The sequence below is a fragment of the Hesperophylax consimilis genome, chromosome 16 (genome assembly GCF_061612785.1).
Source record: "Hesperophylax consimilis isolate HC1 chromosome 16, BYU_Hcon_1.0, whole genome shotgun sequence".
NCBI classification, from domain to species: Eukaryota; Metazoa; Arthropoda; class Insecta; order Trichoptera; family Limnephilidae; genus Hesperophylax; species Hesperophylax consimilis.
The window spans coordinates 28,438,894-28,454,527 of record NC_142851.1 but is presented as its reverse complement, the minus strand read 5'-3'; the positions used below and the strand labels follow the sequence as shown (position 1 = coordinate 28,454,527).

The 15,634-nt window shown below is 33.3% G+C and overlaps 2 protein-coding genes across 5 annotated transcripts in view; one reads left to right on the top strand and one right to left on the bottom strand.

The window, feature by feature from the left end:
• The window catches only part of Bruce (BIR repeat containing ubiquitin-conjugating enzyme), a 71,538-nt gene extending 62,188 nt beyond the window's left edge, over window positions 1–9,350 (bottom strand). For all 4 annotated transcript variants that reach the window (XM_089641123.1, XM_089641125.1, XM_089641126.1 and 1 more), the window contains exons 1-6: window positions 9,126–9,350; window positions 7,084–7,271; window positions 4,507–4,641; window positions 3,660–3,910; window positions 2,409–2,610; window positions 542–788 (exon numbers count right to left, since the gene is read on the bottom strand). In XM_089641123.1, coding sequence (XP_089497249.1) covers window positions 542–788; window positions 2,409–2,610; window positions 3,660–3,910; window positions 4,507–4,641; window positions 7,084–7,271; window positions 9,126–9,300 — 1,198 coding nt within the window. In that variant the 5' untranslated portion in view covers window positions 9,301–9,350. The remainder of the gene's footprint in view (window positions 1–541; window positions 789–2,408; window positions 2,611–3,659; window positions 3,911–4,506; window positions 4,642–7,083; window positions 7,272–9,125) is intronic.
• A 561-nt stretch (window positions 9,351–9,911) lies between these two features.
• LOC149416992 (G2/mitotic-specific cyclin-B-like) lies at window positions 9,912–15,429 on the top strand. The gene is made up of 7 exons (XM_089641357.1): window positions 9,912–10,038; window positions 11,636–11,863; window positions 12,206–12,366; window positions 13,398–13,553; window positions 14,351–14,512; window positions 14,737–14,900; window positions 15,258–15,429. The coding sequence occupies exons 1-7, from the start codon at window positions 9,912–9,914 to the stop codon at window positions 15,427–15,429; spliced, it is 1,170 nt and encodes a 389-aa protein (XP_089497483.1).
• Window positions 15,430–15,634: the final 205 nt, after the last annotated feature.

Here is a 15,634-nt window from a genome sequence, read left to right as displayed (position 1 = left end):
TGAAGAAAAACAAAAAACCTGTTATGCTGTGACTTCATTAAAATATGCACTGCTAAAGTGGTAGTCATTTGAAATTATTTGTTTTCTTATTTTTTTTTTCAATTCCTAGTTTAGAAGTTATTGCTAATTTCATTTGAAAGAACATTAGTGGTGTGTGTTTCACATAAAATAAAAATCGTACACTGTGTGAAAAAAATATAACATATTATACAATACAATAAAAAAAAAATTATATAAAAATTAAACATAGAAAAAAAAATTCAATTTTTTTTTTAAATTCAGTCTAGATTGAACAAAAAACCACATTTCTAAACATAAAAATGGCTACTAATTGGAAAACGAATACTGGCAATTTTTATTCACTTCTAGACAGGGAGGAAAAAATTCTTAGATCTATGTATTTTCAAATATACATACGGTTCGAAAAGGTTAATAATAATAAGTACAGCTTTATCTATTTATAGAGGCATATTAAAAACCTCAGCTACATTAGCAAAATAAATATTTATATATTATATAAGGAAACCAGATTAATAAATACCTTCTTCCTTATCGAAATCTTCATCCCAAGAAATTTTAACATTGGAATATGGTCCATAGCATTTACTTTTTAGTAAAGGTTCTTCTAAAGTAATTGTAAAATCTTGTTGCTGTTTAAGTTTGCAGTCTATATTCCAAATGGATACTTTTCCATCTCTGGTACCAGTCAGGAAGATATCTCCAGAATTGCCTCTTGAAACTATTGATATAGCCGGGTGGGATAACGCAGGACTTGTTGCGTATGTAACCTGGACAAAACAAACATAGTGGTCATCCAAGTAAACATCCAAGCAAGTGGTACTTTGGATGCATTCTTGAATATCATCTATTAATATCAAGAATAGTAGAGGTCCCAAGTTTGATTCCTGTGGTATTCCTGAAAATGCCGGGAATTCCCTGGACTCATGGCCACCAATGCATACATATTGTGTTCTGTTTTTTAAATACGTTGCAAGAAATTGTATTAGAAGTTGGTCAAAGCCTATTCTATGGATCTTTAGTAAGAGTACGTCGTGATCTACACGGTCGAATGCTTTTGCAATGTCAGTATAAATCACGTCAGTTTGATATTGTGCGTCCAATCCTTTTGCTACTTTATGTGAAAGTTCGAGGAGATTGGAAACAGTAGATTTTTTTGACAGAAAACCATGCTGATTTCCTCCTAAAAATGGTTTTATTTTATTTGTCAGTTTTTCACAAATTAGTGTTTCAAATTTTTTTGGAAAAGATGGTAAGACCGCTACCGGTCTATAATTATGTACCTCAGTTTTGCAACCCGACTCGTATATTGGGCTCACCTTGGTGAGTTTCCAAGATTGGGGAAAGGTGGAATTAGCAATACTGAGGTTGATTATGAAGCATAAAGGTTTGTATAAATATTCCCCTAACATGATAATTACATGAGGTGGAATTCCATCCGATCCCGTAGCCTTGTCGGGTTTTTGGTTTTTAATGCATATTTTTACTTCCTCGGGTCTAAATTTTTCAAGAGAGATTGAATCTATAAATTTCGGCACCTCTTGCCGGAGACTTTCCGCATCTAAGTTGGGACATACTCGGTTGTAGACCGATTTAAAGTAGTCTGCAAATTTCTGAGACACTGGATGATTTCATCCGCGTCCATGAGTTCTATAGAAGTACCCTCACTTGATTTTTGTGACCTGATATATTGCCAAAAGTTTTTGACATCGCTTTTAATCCCATTTTCAACATTAGCCAAGTAAAGTTTCTTTTTTAAAAACATGTCTTTTTTTAGTTCAGATCTTTTTGCAGAGAATAATGAGTAATCTAAATTGCTTTTTAGTTGCTTTATATTTTCTGCAAAGAGATTCCTTGAATTTAATTTTATCAATTATACATTTGTCAAACCACACCGGATAGTTGACATTTACTTTGCGTGGTTTTTTTATGGGTGCACATAGATCAAAAATACTAAATACAGAGTAAAAATATTCCAGTGCAACATCAACAGATTTAATGTCATGTAAATATTTCCAGTCAAAAAAAGAAAATATTTGTTTACACAGGTTCATTGAAGGTTCACAGGTGAATTCTTTCCAGAAAAGGTTTTTGATTTGAGGAGTTTGATGAAACTTTCTGACAGCGTCTTTAAGAAACATAACGGGTGACTATGCCAGAGGCCCGAGAGTTAAACCGATTCAAATTCAATAATAAACAAACTAAAAGAAATGTAATTATTGTGTAGATGCTTAAAAATCTGGAGGAATTTAAATCTTTTCTTTATTCTAGAATGGAAAACCCTTTTTTGATATTCCAGAAATTTGATTGTTTACTAACATAAAGTAGAAAAGAGAATGAAGAAATTCCAGTATTTATCACTAGAACAAAAGCAGGGGTGCGTTACTAACCGAGAGCGGAACGTTGTGCGTGTACTCCCCCTTGACGAGGGGGCAGTTGGGCGAGTGGCGCTCATGCTCACTCCACGGCTCGTCGGTGCGCTCCCAGCAGACGAGGCACACGAAGCAGGTGAAGCACATGGCGCGGTCGTCCCCGCTGGAGGAAGGCTGGTGGTAGAAGCCTGCCTGGGCCATCTGGGATGGCAGGGCCCATCTGCAACACAACAACATCAATTATTCAATTACAAGACTTTTGGTGAAATGCAACTTATGCTATTTTGATTTAAGCGGTTTTTGGCCAAACGCTTAATTCTGCATCAAAATTAGCAATCACTTGAACCTTTAAGTGTCATTATTAGAAATTTCTTGTGAAAATAATTACTCTTCGTAAATTGAAGTCTTTTAAATTTATTTTTTTTAAATGTACCAATCACTAAGATTTTACATTTCTTTCTGTTCCTTGTAGAAAATGTTGAGAAATAAGTAAAACTTCACTAACTAATTCATAATAAGGTTTGAGTTGTTTAAAATACTTAGGATGGGTTGTTTCGGAGAATTTGAACAATTCATCAAATTTCAACGTTCATTTTCAAGTTCTGTGAAAGATTTTTTCAAGTTCTGTTTTTATTTCAGTTTTGTCAAACAACTAGAGCCTACAATGATATAATAACAGAACTTGAATAGGACTTTCACAGAACCCGAAAATGAACATTGAAATTTGATGAATTGTTCAAATTCTCCGAAACAACCCGTCCTTAGTAGAAATACTTTTGTGGCACCATTTTTAATGAAATAATACCGAAACACTTGGTTTTAACGACTGTTTTTAATTATACAAATCAACTTGTTTCGGTCATCAGGATACAAAGTAATAATAATAATACATTTTTTATTATCTTCCGTTTTTTGTAACAAAAAAAATTTAATATAAAAATATTGTAGTATAAATATAGGATAAAAAGTATACTTTGTAATTGGTTCAGAAACAAATTAATTTTTACCGTTAAAAACAGTGGTTAAAACTAAGGGTTTCATTATTATAAGTTAAAGTCCATTTATAACATTGAAGATTTTTCATATAAGGTTTTTCAAGGAACCGAAGACATGATAAAATCTAATATTGGTTATTTCAGTTTTCAAGGGATCAAAAAACATTTTTTAAGCATGAAAACTATGGGGAAACCTTATATGAGGGTATTACTGAATAGTTTGTTACAATTTATAAAGTGCGGGTTCTGCCTTTTCTGTTGATATCCCACTCACTTATAATCCATATGCGGCCATCGCTTGAAGGTCTCTCTGCGCGCCGCCTCTGAGAACATGAGGCCGCGGTCATTGGCGTCCTGCTTGGAACCACTCTGGGAGTCGGGCATCAGGTCGGAGATCCTCTGGTTTAGGGCCGAGGCGATGGCCAGCGCCGGCACGTGTCGGTTGTGCCTCTTCAGCTCTGAGACTATGTTGCTCGCCACCAGCTTCAGGGACAGGTGCGGCAGTTCCAGACATATGGTGCTCCACTGAAAATTACAGGGATATCTCATATTATTTACATTCTTAACTCGTTAAATGTGTAATAATGCGAAAATAATCAAAATATTTTTAATAAAAATTTCTACCTGGTAACTCAGCATACCCAAGCTAAACGAAAATCGAATAATATTTGAAATGCAACTCAATTAACCTTGTAATATGTTTATTACGGTCCGCCTATCAGTATTTGCCCATACATACCTACTTTCTTTAAATACTCCCGACATCTCTCGCTCACTTGCACATAGGAGTTGAGTGGGTGCGGAACAGAGATAGAGATACAACCATACATTCCCATTGGTAGTGTATGGCGAGCAATATGCTGAAATAGGCCAAGCCCTGAAAATATGGCGGGCTTATAGCGTGGTCTGTCACGGGCTTAATATAAACCAATTTGTGGTATTTCCCACAACAGTAGTGGATGGAGTATCAATATTTCAATATAAATGCATTTTCAAAATGACACTTGGGACAAATTATTGGGCTCTTTTAATTTCATTCTTCAATGGATCAAAAAACAAAACTTCTAAGTTTAAACCTTATAAGGGGGTTTCACTGTAATTTAAATAAACGAAGAACTTACTTTCTGAGCTTTTATACCCTTCTTTGGCTGGTCGTTTGCTTGCTCAATGGCTTCTCCTAACGCCTTCACCACCTCCCCGGAACATTCTACTGATATCAATTCAATGCTTTGAAGGCATTGGTACAGAAGAACGGCCTATAAAAATAAACAAACGTTATACATATTCAAGTTTACAGACGCAGCGGCAACATACTAGTAGTGAAAACCAAGTAATTTATTTATTCTGCACATAAAACCAAGAAAAGAATCATTTTTTGGCTATTAATAAGGCATTTGATGAAATGCTGAGATAGGCTGAGAATTTGCAACTAACTGGGAAAGTGTGTGTAGTGTAGTAGCAAATAACAAAAAAAAAATTAATCATTTGTAAATTTTACAATTTTTATTTATTTATAAAACCTAAAAATATGGGATCAATGCTGAAATATAAGTGGAATCATTGACTTTAAACCACAATAAGAAGTTTATATCTTAGATGAATTAAAAAGGAAGATAGTTTACTGAGACAGCGCTAGTGGTTTTGCTGAACTGGGTCCAGTGGACAAACTGGTGATTTACTGTATTTAGTATCGCACATAAGTCCGTCGGTCAGACAAGCCGTCACCGGCTGCCACAAACATGTCGCTCTAGGCTCTTTTTTGTGAAAAAATGCCTTCCTGTGCTTTTGAGATGTGCACAAATCATTCTCGAACAAAAACCTAATCTGAACCTAAGCCTGAGATTCTTTCCTTTCGCATGTACTCAAAAATCACTTATTATTTCAATAAATACAATTATTCACAATGCTTTTCGAATAAAATAAAGTGAGACAGCGAATGCAGAAACATATAAGGACAACCTAGTGGCAGTACATCATATTCTACTACTCTGCTCGCTCGTTTGGTCGTCAAGAAATAGGCCCACTGTGACCCATGGCTATCTCTTTCTAATGCATACCGTTCATTTAGCTATGTATGATGTTATTTGTAGCCATTTCATTCATTCTCACATTTTCAAATTCGTTGTAGCTATTCTTTTCTCATGCGTTTCGTTATTCGATTTCAATCTAGAAACAGTATAAACGTATTTTTGTTGTTTGTTTTTGGGGTGTTATGCCGTGTTGCGCTAACTCCTTCTTTAGCTGACGTTTCGGACAGCGTTGCAGTGTCCATCATCAGGGCAGATCCGGTAGATCCGAAGATGTGTTATCTGTGATCTACCGGATCTGCCCTGATGATGGACACTGCAACGCTGTCCGAAACGTCGGCTAAAGAAGGAGTTAGCGCAACACGGCATAACACCCCAAAAACAAACAACAAAAATGCTTTTGGCCGTGAGAATCTAAAAACTTACCAGTATAAACGTAACTCAACACAGGCTTGTCCTAGTGAGGTTAAAAATTCTAACGCAAAAAAAGATACAATATAAAGAAACAATAAATAAATAAAATAATGCGTCTTTATATTTATGTCAATATGTTTCGGTATTATTGTTCAGAGTTATGATTTTTAGAATAAGGGCGGCCGAATCCAAAACGCCCAGAAATCTTTTGGGGGTTAAATAAAAAAAAAACGGAAAGAGGATTGACAATATATATGAGATTTTGTACTATTCTTAACATTCAAATCGTATAATAGAATTCTACCACAAATAATTCACAGTTCCAATATGAGTATTATATTTATTATTACAAAACACAAACGAAAAACAAAACAGAAGAAAATTGTGGATACCCACAAACAGTGGCGGCTCGTGACTTCTGGGTGTACTAGAGTGCTAATATTACTAAAATGGTATTATTTATGTTGTTGTAGCCGAAAACGATTTTTTGTATGAAGATTTTCATGAAATCCGTGCGGCTCACAGCCAAACTAAAATATTCTGAAAATTTTAATACAAAAAATCGAATTTTCGAAAAAAAAATCGTTTTCAGCTACAACATCAATAATGGTATTTTTTGTAATATTAGCACCACAAATATCAAGCAAATCTAAGTAAATACAGAAGAATGTAGTTGGCACTACACATCTTAACATATGAAATTGGAGTCAAGTTTATTTATTTCAACAGTAGTTAATAGCCACTACTATTAATAAAAAAAGCTATCCTGTTAAACTACTGTAACATAGAATGTCTCTTTACTTGTAACATGTTTTATTAATATTATTCTTAAGTGAGGTTGAGTGAGTTCTTTCGGGGATATTGAGAATAATTTTCATGACTTTTTGGGCTTCATTTATTTTAATGTGAATACCACACAAGAGTCGCAACCGCTCCCAACGGTCTGGAGCCTGTGAGACCATGGCATCTCCAATTGGGGCTGAATGTAATGGGGAGGGGAATGAGATGGGGAAAATGAAGAAAATTTTGATCAAATTAACAGCTGTCAAGCTTAATAAAAATCATAGCAATATATTCAAAAGCTGAAATAAACTAAGAATCAGCGTTTTAAAGGGACCGTTCAATGTCAAAGAATCACTGATTGACAATTTAATGGTCATCAAATGCGAGTTTGAAAGACTCAAACCTTTTTAAATTGATAAGTACGGTGTATCTAATCAAATAATATTACAACATAAATAAATAACAGAAACTTACTTCCGAGAGAAACAGTTCAATCTTTACTATCTGGTCCGGGTTCGATGGTTTAAGTGGTTGTTGCAATACCGTGTGAAGGAGGAGTACTCCATTGTAGTCAGAGCGTACTCCCAAACCATTGCCATCCCAAAACACTATTCGATCAGAACCGGGCAAGTATTGTATTCCAATCGGGCCATTTCCTTCGCCTGGAATACAAACACAACCAGTGTTAGAAATCAATTGAAAAAAAGGAATTTATTAGTAAACAAAAAAATTCTGCCATGTATTTCGGTCAACTTATGTATGTTAACAAATGTTTTAATTGTTACAAAAATTGCCCGTTGGCCGCTGATAGCTCCTTTATAATCTCCTCCTCTTTCTCATAAAAGCTTCTTTATAATCTCTTTCTCATAACAACACATGTAACGAATACTTTACTACAGACCTTATCTAGATATGTATTACATTATCATGTTTTGAGAATATTTTCAGTATCAAAATTCAAAATCTTTGAAACTGTAATTACTTTCAAATAATCACATTTTTTCACAGATACCATATTTTATTATCTAGCTAAACATTGCAATATTGTAGGTATTGATGAGTATGTAAGTCAAAATCATTTATGCAATTAGGTTGGTAAAATTTTACCAAGATACAGACATCACAGTTTCATAAAAACATTGGACCTACTTACTTTTGGCAGTAATCTCTAAATAGTATAAAATAAAGTTTGTGAGCTTAGTTCTTCTAAACTACGCAACGGATTTCAATAAGTTTTCACAATCATTTAGAGAATTTCTTCCGGAAGGTTTATATATAAAATACATGCATATTAAGTAGAGAAGAGTCCATGTCTATCCTAGAGTTCACAACCTCAAACTTTACTCCAAATCATTAACAAACCCCGAGCAACGCCAGGAACACCTCAGCTAGTATTATTTATATAATAAAACAATTCTGATCAAATACAATAAATACTTGTTGTTATATTTCACTAATACTGATGTGGCGGGAATTTAAGATATTTTTAATATATAACATAAGGTTTATATTTTTATCAACAATCGAATGAAGCTAGATCTGAGTCATATAATATAATACAGTGTGACTATTTCTATCAAACAAAGGAAAAATTGTTCAGATACGTTTGCTTAGATTTTGTACCATGATATTTCGTAAACGATAGAAGATATTGTTTACAGGGCCAACTAAACTTATACAGAAAAAAATAGCATTTGATTATTTTTTTCCAGAACTATAAATTTTGTGATTTTTTTACAAAATTTGTTTGCATCTGTTTCACCAAATAAATAATGAAATGTAATGCCTTTGAGTGTGACACAGAATAAATAAAACACTACTTATTTCGGAAAATGACAAATACCTTCAAAGATATATTTTTAAATTGCACAATATTATTGTATTTGCGAAATATTGTTGTACTTTTTACAAGTATTGAAATATATTTTTTAATGATTCGTTTTGTTTAGATTTGTATGACAATGTAATTTATCGCGATTAACTGATTACTTTTGTGAGTGCTCGGAATTTAGATAAAAATTATTGAAAAAAAATACTCGAAAATAGTTGTAAGTAAAAGCAAGTAGACAACACAGAAATAAAGCGCTTCGTTCATTGATTATTCCAACATAATGTGATGCAGATTACGAACAGGGTAATTTGAATTACAAAGTTTCACATCCAGTCTTTCATCCAGATATACGCAATTATTATGATTTAGGTATCGAAGGGAATCGTCTGTCTACGTATTGGGGCACGGGTCAACTGAGAAAAAATCGAGGAATTGATTGAAAAAACTGTTAAAAATGAAATTTTGTACAAAACTACGTTGCAAACTTTTCACGACACGGATTATTGTATAAAAAGTGAACACAAAACAAAAACATTATGAAAGAGCATGTACTAAATCATTAGAAAGGGGACATTTTTGTTATGTTTAAATAAAAGAATTCCAAGCAGCTTGAATATTTATGAAAAGGATGTACGGGAAAAGAATAATATTTAAGGTTGTCGCGATTTATAACCTTGAATCCCACCTGATAAAGAACTTGACTGAAGAATGACTCCAGAGTTGACGTCCAATACATGCACTTCTCCAGATTCGGTAGATAACAATATAACATTTAAATTTGGATGGTAAATAATACTGGAAGTACTGGTATCGATGTTCAAATAGCCGTCTTCTCGCAGCAACCAGGAATCATCAGCCATTATGCTTATAAATACATTTGACGGCCGCGAGAAATCGCCATTTGTTTCACGCAAAGACAAACAGCGAGAAATAAAGAGGTGCGACTATTCATAGACATTTTTGGAATTAGTTATTTTAAAAATAGTCATGCTATGGTACCTACTTGCAAAAAACAGGTTAAATTATTTTTCCAGCGCTGTTTGCACAAAATATTAATTTAGGATGTAAAACTTTTTCTACGAAAATATTACAATGGGATTTTTCCGTCGTAAGACTTTACACGTTCATCACTACCTAGCGCCTACCGCACCACATACATGCGGCCCTATAAAAATATGCCCCGCCTCGCACACGTTAATGCCGGTTCACACGCGGCTTCATAGTTTTTCACAGGATACAAATTCCGAAATACACCTTTTATAATATTTATGTTAGTTAGAATGGGAGCCCCACTCCCTTTTGGTTTTCCTGGAGCGCTATAAGGTTTTGATGTTTTTTACATTAGTTCCACACAGCTGGAAAAATGACATAGGCCCTAAGGGATTTTTCCCCGAGGGAAAAAATCCCTTAGGGCCTATGTCATCTTTGGGGATGCTGTGTTGGGGATCTTTTTAGTGAAAGAAAGGAGAGGATGTTCTGGGAAAGAAAGGGTATGAGGAGTCCAGTGAGTAGGAATCTGGTGGTCAATGTGTCCAGGAGTGACGGGTTGTTAGAGTCCGGCAGGAGAAGTCAAAAGGTCTCATTCAACCAGCCACGCAGTAGGTGGGCAAACGCATCCACCGTCAAGACTTAGACAAACCTCACCCCTCATGAACCCGGGCACCCCCTGATAAGTCACCAAACGTAGCAAACCACTCGGGGAGACCTACGGCAGAAGTGTTGGCTATTCAATAAATGGCAGTACCCACAACCTACCTCCCAAATTGACAAAAAATATTTAAAAAACGGGTAGGTACCTGATTTAAAAATAAAACATTATTTTCAATTGATTGGTGTATTCGTAACTTTATTTCTATCTTGGTAAGTTTATAGCGATGAAATATTTTATTTTAAATGGGCCAATTTGTCATAGAGGCAAAATAAACTCATTTATTATTGCAATGTCATGTTATTTATTAATTATTATATGAATATTACATTATTATCATTATTTTCATATTACAGTATTTTTTAGTACTTACCACAAAAAAAAACTTACAGTATCCAGGTTTTGCTTTTGTAATATAAAAAAGATTACTACACGGAATATATTTATTTTTGTGACAATAAAAAATATTGTCTATCGTCTCATCGAATAGGACATAAAAATACTGACATTTAATATGTGGTTGTAACAATTGTTTTTTTTTTATATCAACTGCAATTGTTATTGTTTATTTATGATGGAAACAAATAGAAAGGAAATAATCAAAACTGAAAAAAATAGTATTTTAAAAACTTTTTCGAATATTAAAAGTGACCCAAACAAAGAAAATATTTTAGATCAGAATAAAATGAAGAAGGGGAAACAAACCTACAGTCAATTATTTTCAAGCAGTAAGCGAGACGAAGATATAATCAAAGGAACGAAGCAAGACAAAAATTATGTTGAAAGTGCGTCAGTCAGAAGAGTTCCTTTGCAAGACATCAATAATATGCCATCACAAAATTCTCTTTCCAACATAGAATTCAGGTATGAAACGTTTAAAACTGACAAAAATCAACTGCATAAAGAAAAACACAAGGCTCATCACATCGTAGAACCAGCTGAGTTATTATCAAATGAAAGGTCTTCATTGCACAGTGGGGAATGTTCTAAGCTTGTTTCAATAAGCAAGGATTCTTTGTTACTCTCATACAAACGATTGAACAAAGAACCACACATCAAACAACATGTGTCCAGGGATTCTTTACCACTCTCGCTTAAACGATTAAAAAATGTTGAGTTTCCTCCGGAAGAACTATCCTTCAAAGATCCCAAGGAAACTTTTTCACTCTCACATAAGCAATTGCACATTGTCAAGGCTTCGGAAGATGAGGTCAATACAAATCCCGATTACAAATATGTAACTTGGGAAAGAAAATTTGAACCTTTATTAAAAGATGATTCATTTAGTTTTTCTAACTTTGAAGACGATAGCCTGTTCTTCGATGAGAGTTATAACTTTTCTGAGGACACTCAGAAACCCAAGGATAAAGAAGAATCTAAACAAAAATCAACAAAGGAATTGGAATGCATGGTTCTAGAAATACCAAAGTGTGAAGAAATTGAAAGCACACCCGCAAATGCACATGGTCTCCCAGAGTTTCAAGCAATTAAGCTAACACGGAAGAATTTTCTATCTCAACCTTTTAATACAGATAACGTTAATTCAGCATTGCCAGAAACTTCCAACGCCATAGTTAAAAACAATAATCTTCATTACAACACTCTGATCACAAATTTTAAAAATAAACAATTTGGAACACAAAATACCCTATTCATCAATAGAAATGTGCCGTCTCCACTTATATATATTGATAAACAACAAAAAGCTGACTCATTTATTACATCATTTTACAAAGTACCGGGGGCTATCTATTTGGATAATCAGGAAAATTTTGGTATTTATTCATTTTAGTTGATATGTAAAAGTGATTAAATTCTTGACTTGTATTTAATTATTATTAGACATCGGATTATATGCATTTGACGAGATTACGACCCTTATGGCCATTATCCTATTTTAACTATTGAATAACTTCAAATTTAATATTTATTCATTCATTAATTAAACAGCAATATAATCTTCACATGTGTCATAGTCTCGTCAGCTAAAATATGAAAATGTATAATATAATCCGACATTTGATTGCTATAATAACAAAATAACTTATAATACGCATAATTTTTCCAAGTTTCCAATTAAGTTTCCCAGATTATTAACAATTTTTTTATGCTTTCAGTTTTCCACCAAGTATTGTATTCATCAACTTATTTGAAGAGTATAGTCAAATATCTGTTGCAAAAAGAGACAAAATACCAGCTCTCGTGCAATTTCTTAAAGAAGTCTTTAATAACTGACTTAAATCGTTCAATAGTTGTAAATTGGTTGATAAAACTGCAGGTAAGTGGTTTTTTTTTAAATATAGAATGAGAAGAACACTAGTAATGCCTTCCATGTAGATAGAAAAAAAATAGGAAAAACTAATAACACTCTTGATGCTAGCAGTGGAAAATGGGAATCCTCCTTACTTATGGTGATATTTTTTTGGAAAGCGTTACAGTGTCCTTCATAAGGGTGGGATATTGTGTAGATTGTGGCGAATGGTGTGTTTATGTATGTAGAAGTAATACAGTGTTGCGTGCGTTAATCCTTTAGGACCGGTATTTCAGTATAATAAATTAACCGTCAAGTACCACATACCAAAAAGTGTTAAGCTTAACCCCATCACACATCATCCTTTTTGTGGATTTCAATTGCCTCCATAATTAGGCATAATATCACCATAGTTAGTACTTTTTGGTTATAGCCCATTTGGCATGCGCTCTGTCTCTCCTACGCTTGCCTGACATTGAATATCACCATCTCATTTTATTGATATGAAAATTTCACAGTGATGGTGAAACAAAGGTCTGTATTTGAAATTGCAAAGAATATTCATACTTTTGGATTACAAAACACGCCCCATCGCATTTCATGTGTTCTTATTTATTCTTTGGATTTTACTACATAAAATGTTTTAAAATTTAATCATATATGTATACTATTTGTTGATGGAAAAAATGATTTGTTGGAAGAGAGCAAGATGGGATTGGGAAAGTTTGTCAATCCCACAGATTCTTCCTTGTTCACTCATCAGGTGGGTTATTTTCGGATACTGATATAAATATTTCAATATTTTCTGATACAATATCTTGGGGCTTTTTGTATGAAACAAATTGGTCCTAAAAAAACATAGATATGACAATATATAGACAGTAAAATTCTCATTCGGAGCCTACTTATTATACTATACACCAATGAAAAACTCTGAAAGTTTATTCCATAGACTTTCAGAGTTTATTTCATAAACTTGCATATTAACCTAATTTTACATCCTTCAATGATTCGTAGCAAGAACCAGTTACTCCGCATAACTTTTTATTTTCCTGCAGACATACATGAGAGTGCAGCATGTTTTAGTTTACACTGCTGTAAGGATGATGGATCACATGATAGATTCAATGGAGATAAAACTAAATGAATTACAACTGGTGGCCCTCGCTTCCTTCTGGTTATCCATTAAATATCACTCTGTAGATCAAAAGGAGGTAATTATAACAAGAGTTACTTATATACATACTCGTAATTAAAAACCTAACCTAACCTATTCAAAACTATTCCAGCTAATGTATATTATTATGTAAGTATCTAACAGATAAGATTACATTGTAGATAAGAGTCCATCAACATAATCTAGAAATTTAAAAATAATAGAACAAAAAAATTTCAATACTGTGGCAACGCTGATATTAGAACAAATTATTTTAGGTTATTTGATGTTAATTTTTTATTTAAGTTTATTTAGGAAGCAGACAGTTGTGCATTTGATTTAATTTTACATTTAAGTTGAATATAAAATAAACCAGTTAAGTTCCATTTACAATATTTTTTATGGTTACAGGTTAGGAAGAAAGTACATAATTAAAGTTATTGGTAAAAACAAAAAAACGACTTAAATGAAGAAGCGTCAAAAAATGAATTCGAATATTAAATTTCCTTAGAATATGAGGTAGAATAATCTCCATAAATAAACCACTCACTAGGTCGATATCTTGGGGCTTTTTGTATGAAACGAATTGGTCCTAAAAAAACATAGATATGCCAATATATAGACAGTAAAATTCTCATACGGAGCCTACTTATTATACTATACACCAATGAAAAACTCTGAAAGTTTATTCCATAGACTTTCAGAGTTTTTCATTGGTGGATGTAGTTAGGCAATTATATGACGTGACAATATAATATGATAACATGAATATATATTTTATGATTTTTTAGTATTGTATAAATATAATAGCTTTCTCTGCATTACAATAAATAAAATAAAACATTTTCTTCATAGGTGAAATGGATGGTAAAACAAACCGGTGGTGCATATACCGCAGGTGAACTCATAAACATGGAACAAAAAGTTTTTCAAGCAAACAAATTAGATGTATACGCTTTGGATCCAAGCACATTGATACATTACTATGTTCTGAAATTGGAGCTTCCAAATGCGAGTGTAAGAAAAATATTCTCTTCGGTGGATACAAATGTTTTGGATTTCAGCTTTCGCTTTGGAGTAAATCACTTTCGAAGTTGAGTTTTACAGGGAAAATTTAAAAAACTCGGTCCCCATGGGGAGCTGTTTAAATTGTCACATTTTTCTGCCGTCCCGCAGTTTTCAGTAACCCTGTTTATTATACTAGTGAAAGTATGTCTGTGATTGTCTTTTCTGATTTGTAGATAATAGCGCAATGCGCCCACTACTTGTTAGATTGCGCACTACTTAGCAGCCGATTTGTCCGCATATTGCCTTCTGTGATGGCCTCTGCAGCTGTCTATACATCCTTACACTTGATGAAACAATACACTGATAAACTATGGATGAACTTAAGCTTTTATTGCGGGTAAGAAACCAAATAGTTTTATAAAAATAACTTTATTTAACTTGATAAGGGCTTTGTTGCAAACTTCATCTAACTAGCTGTACCACGCCACACATTGCTGTGGCTAAATCTGTGCAGATAGAATAACAATAGCGTGTATTGCTTTTATGTCCAACAGATGGTGCAGTTTTTTCCAACAATCCGCAGTTTTTACCTGTCACAGGTGACATCTATATAATATATAGATATATAAAACCACACGTGTATTTAAATGCAACGTTGTGTCAAAATTCCCAAGCAATCGGTGGAGATTTAAGATTTTGAACAAACGAACATTTACATTTTTATTCATATAAATTTATTTATGCTTCTTTGCAGTTATTATCCACCCGATGAACTGAGAACAATTAAAAAACATCTTATTGAGGTATTAAAAGAAGTAAATAATCCTTCCTTCCCTTGTAGGGAACCTTATTACAAATACTGTAGCAGCCGTTATTGTGGAGTTTCAAACATCATTTTGGATGTCCTTTTTGAGCTTGATTTGTGAATGGAACCACAAGATAAAAAAACCTTTTTGATTTCACTCTCAGTTTACCCATATACATACTATTATTGTGTTATAATGTGTGTTTGAAAACCTGTATTAAAATATTGAAGTCAAATTCCCACAACAAATATTAAACATAATATAGTATTATATTTATTGAAAGATTTATAATTTTTGCTGGAAAAAAAAATCTTTTAGTAAAAAT

What these genes read in the sequence shown, in the direction of transcription:
- LOC149416992 (XM_089641357.1), top strand. Translation starts at nt 9,912, where the DNA reads ATGTTCTGGGAAAGAAAGGGTATGAGGAGTCCAGTGAGTAGGAATCTG. An exon ending in ATTGGTTGATAAAACTGCAG is followed by an intron (nt 12,367 to 13,397) that starts GTAAGTGGTTTT and finishes ATTTTCCTGCAG; the next exon opens with ACATACATGAGAGTGCAGCA. An exon ending in TGGAGCTTCCAAATGCGAGT is followed by an intron (nt 14,513 to 14,736) that starts GTAAGAAAAATA and finishes TCTGATTTGTAG; the next exon opens with ATAATAGCGCAATGCGCCCA.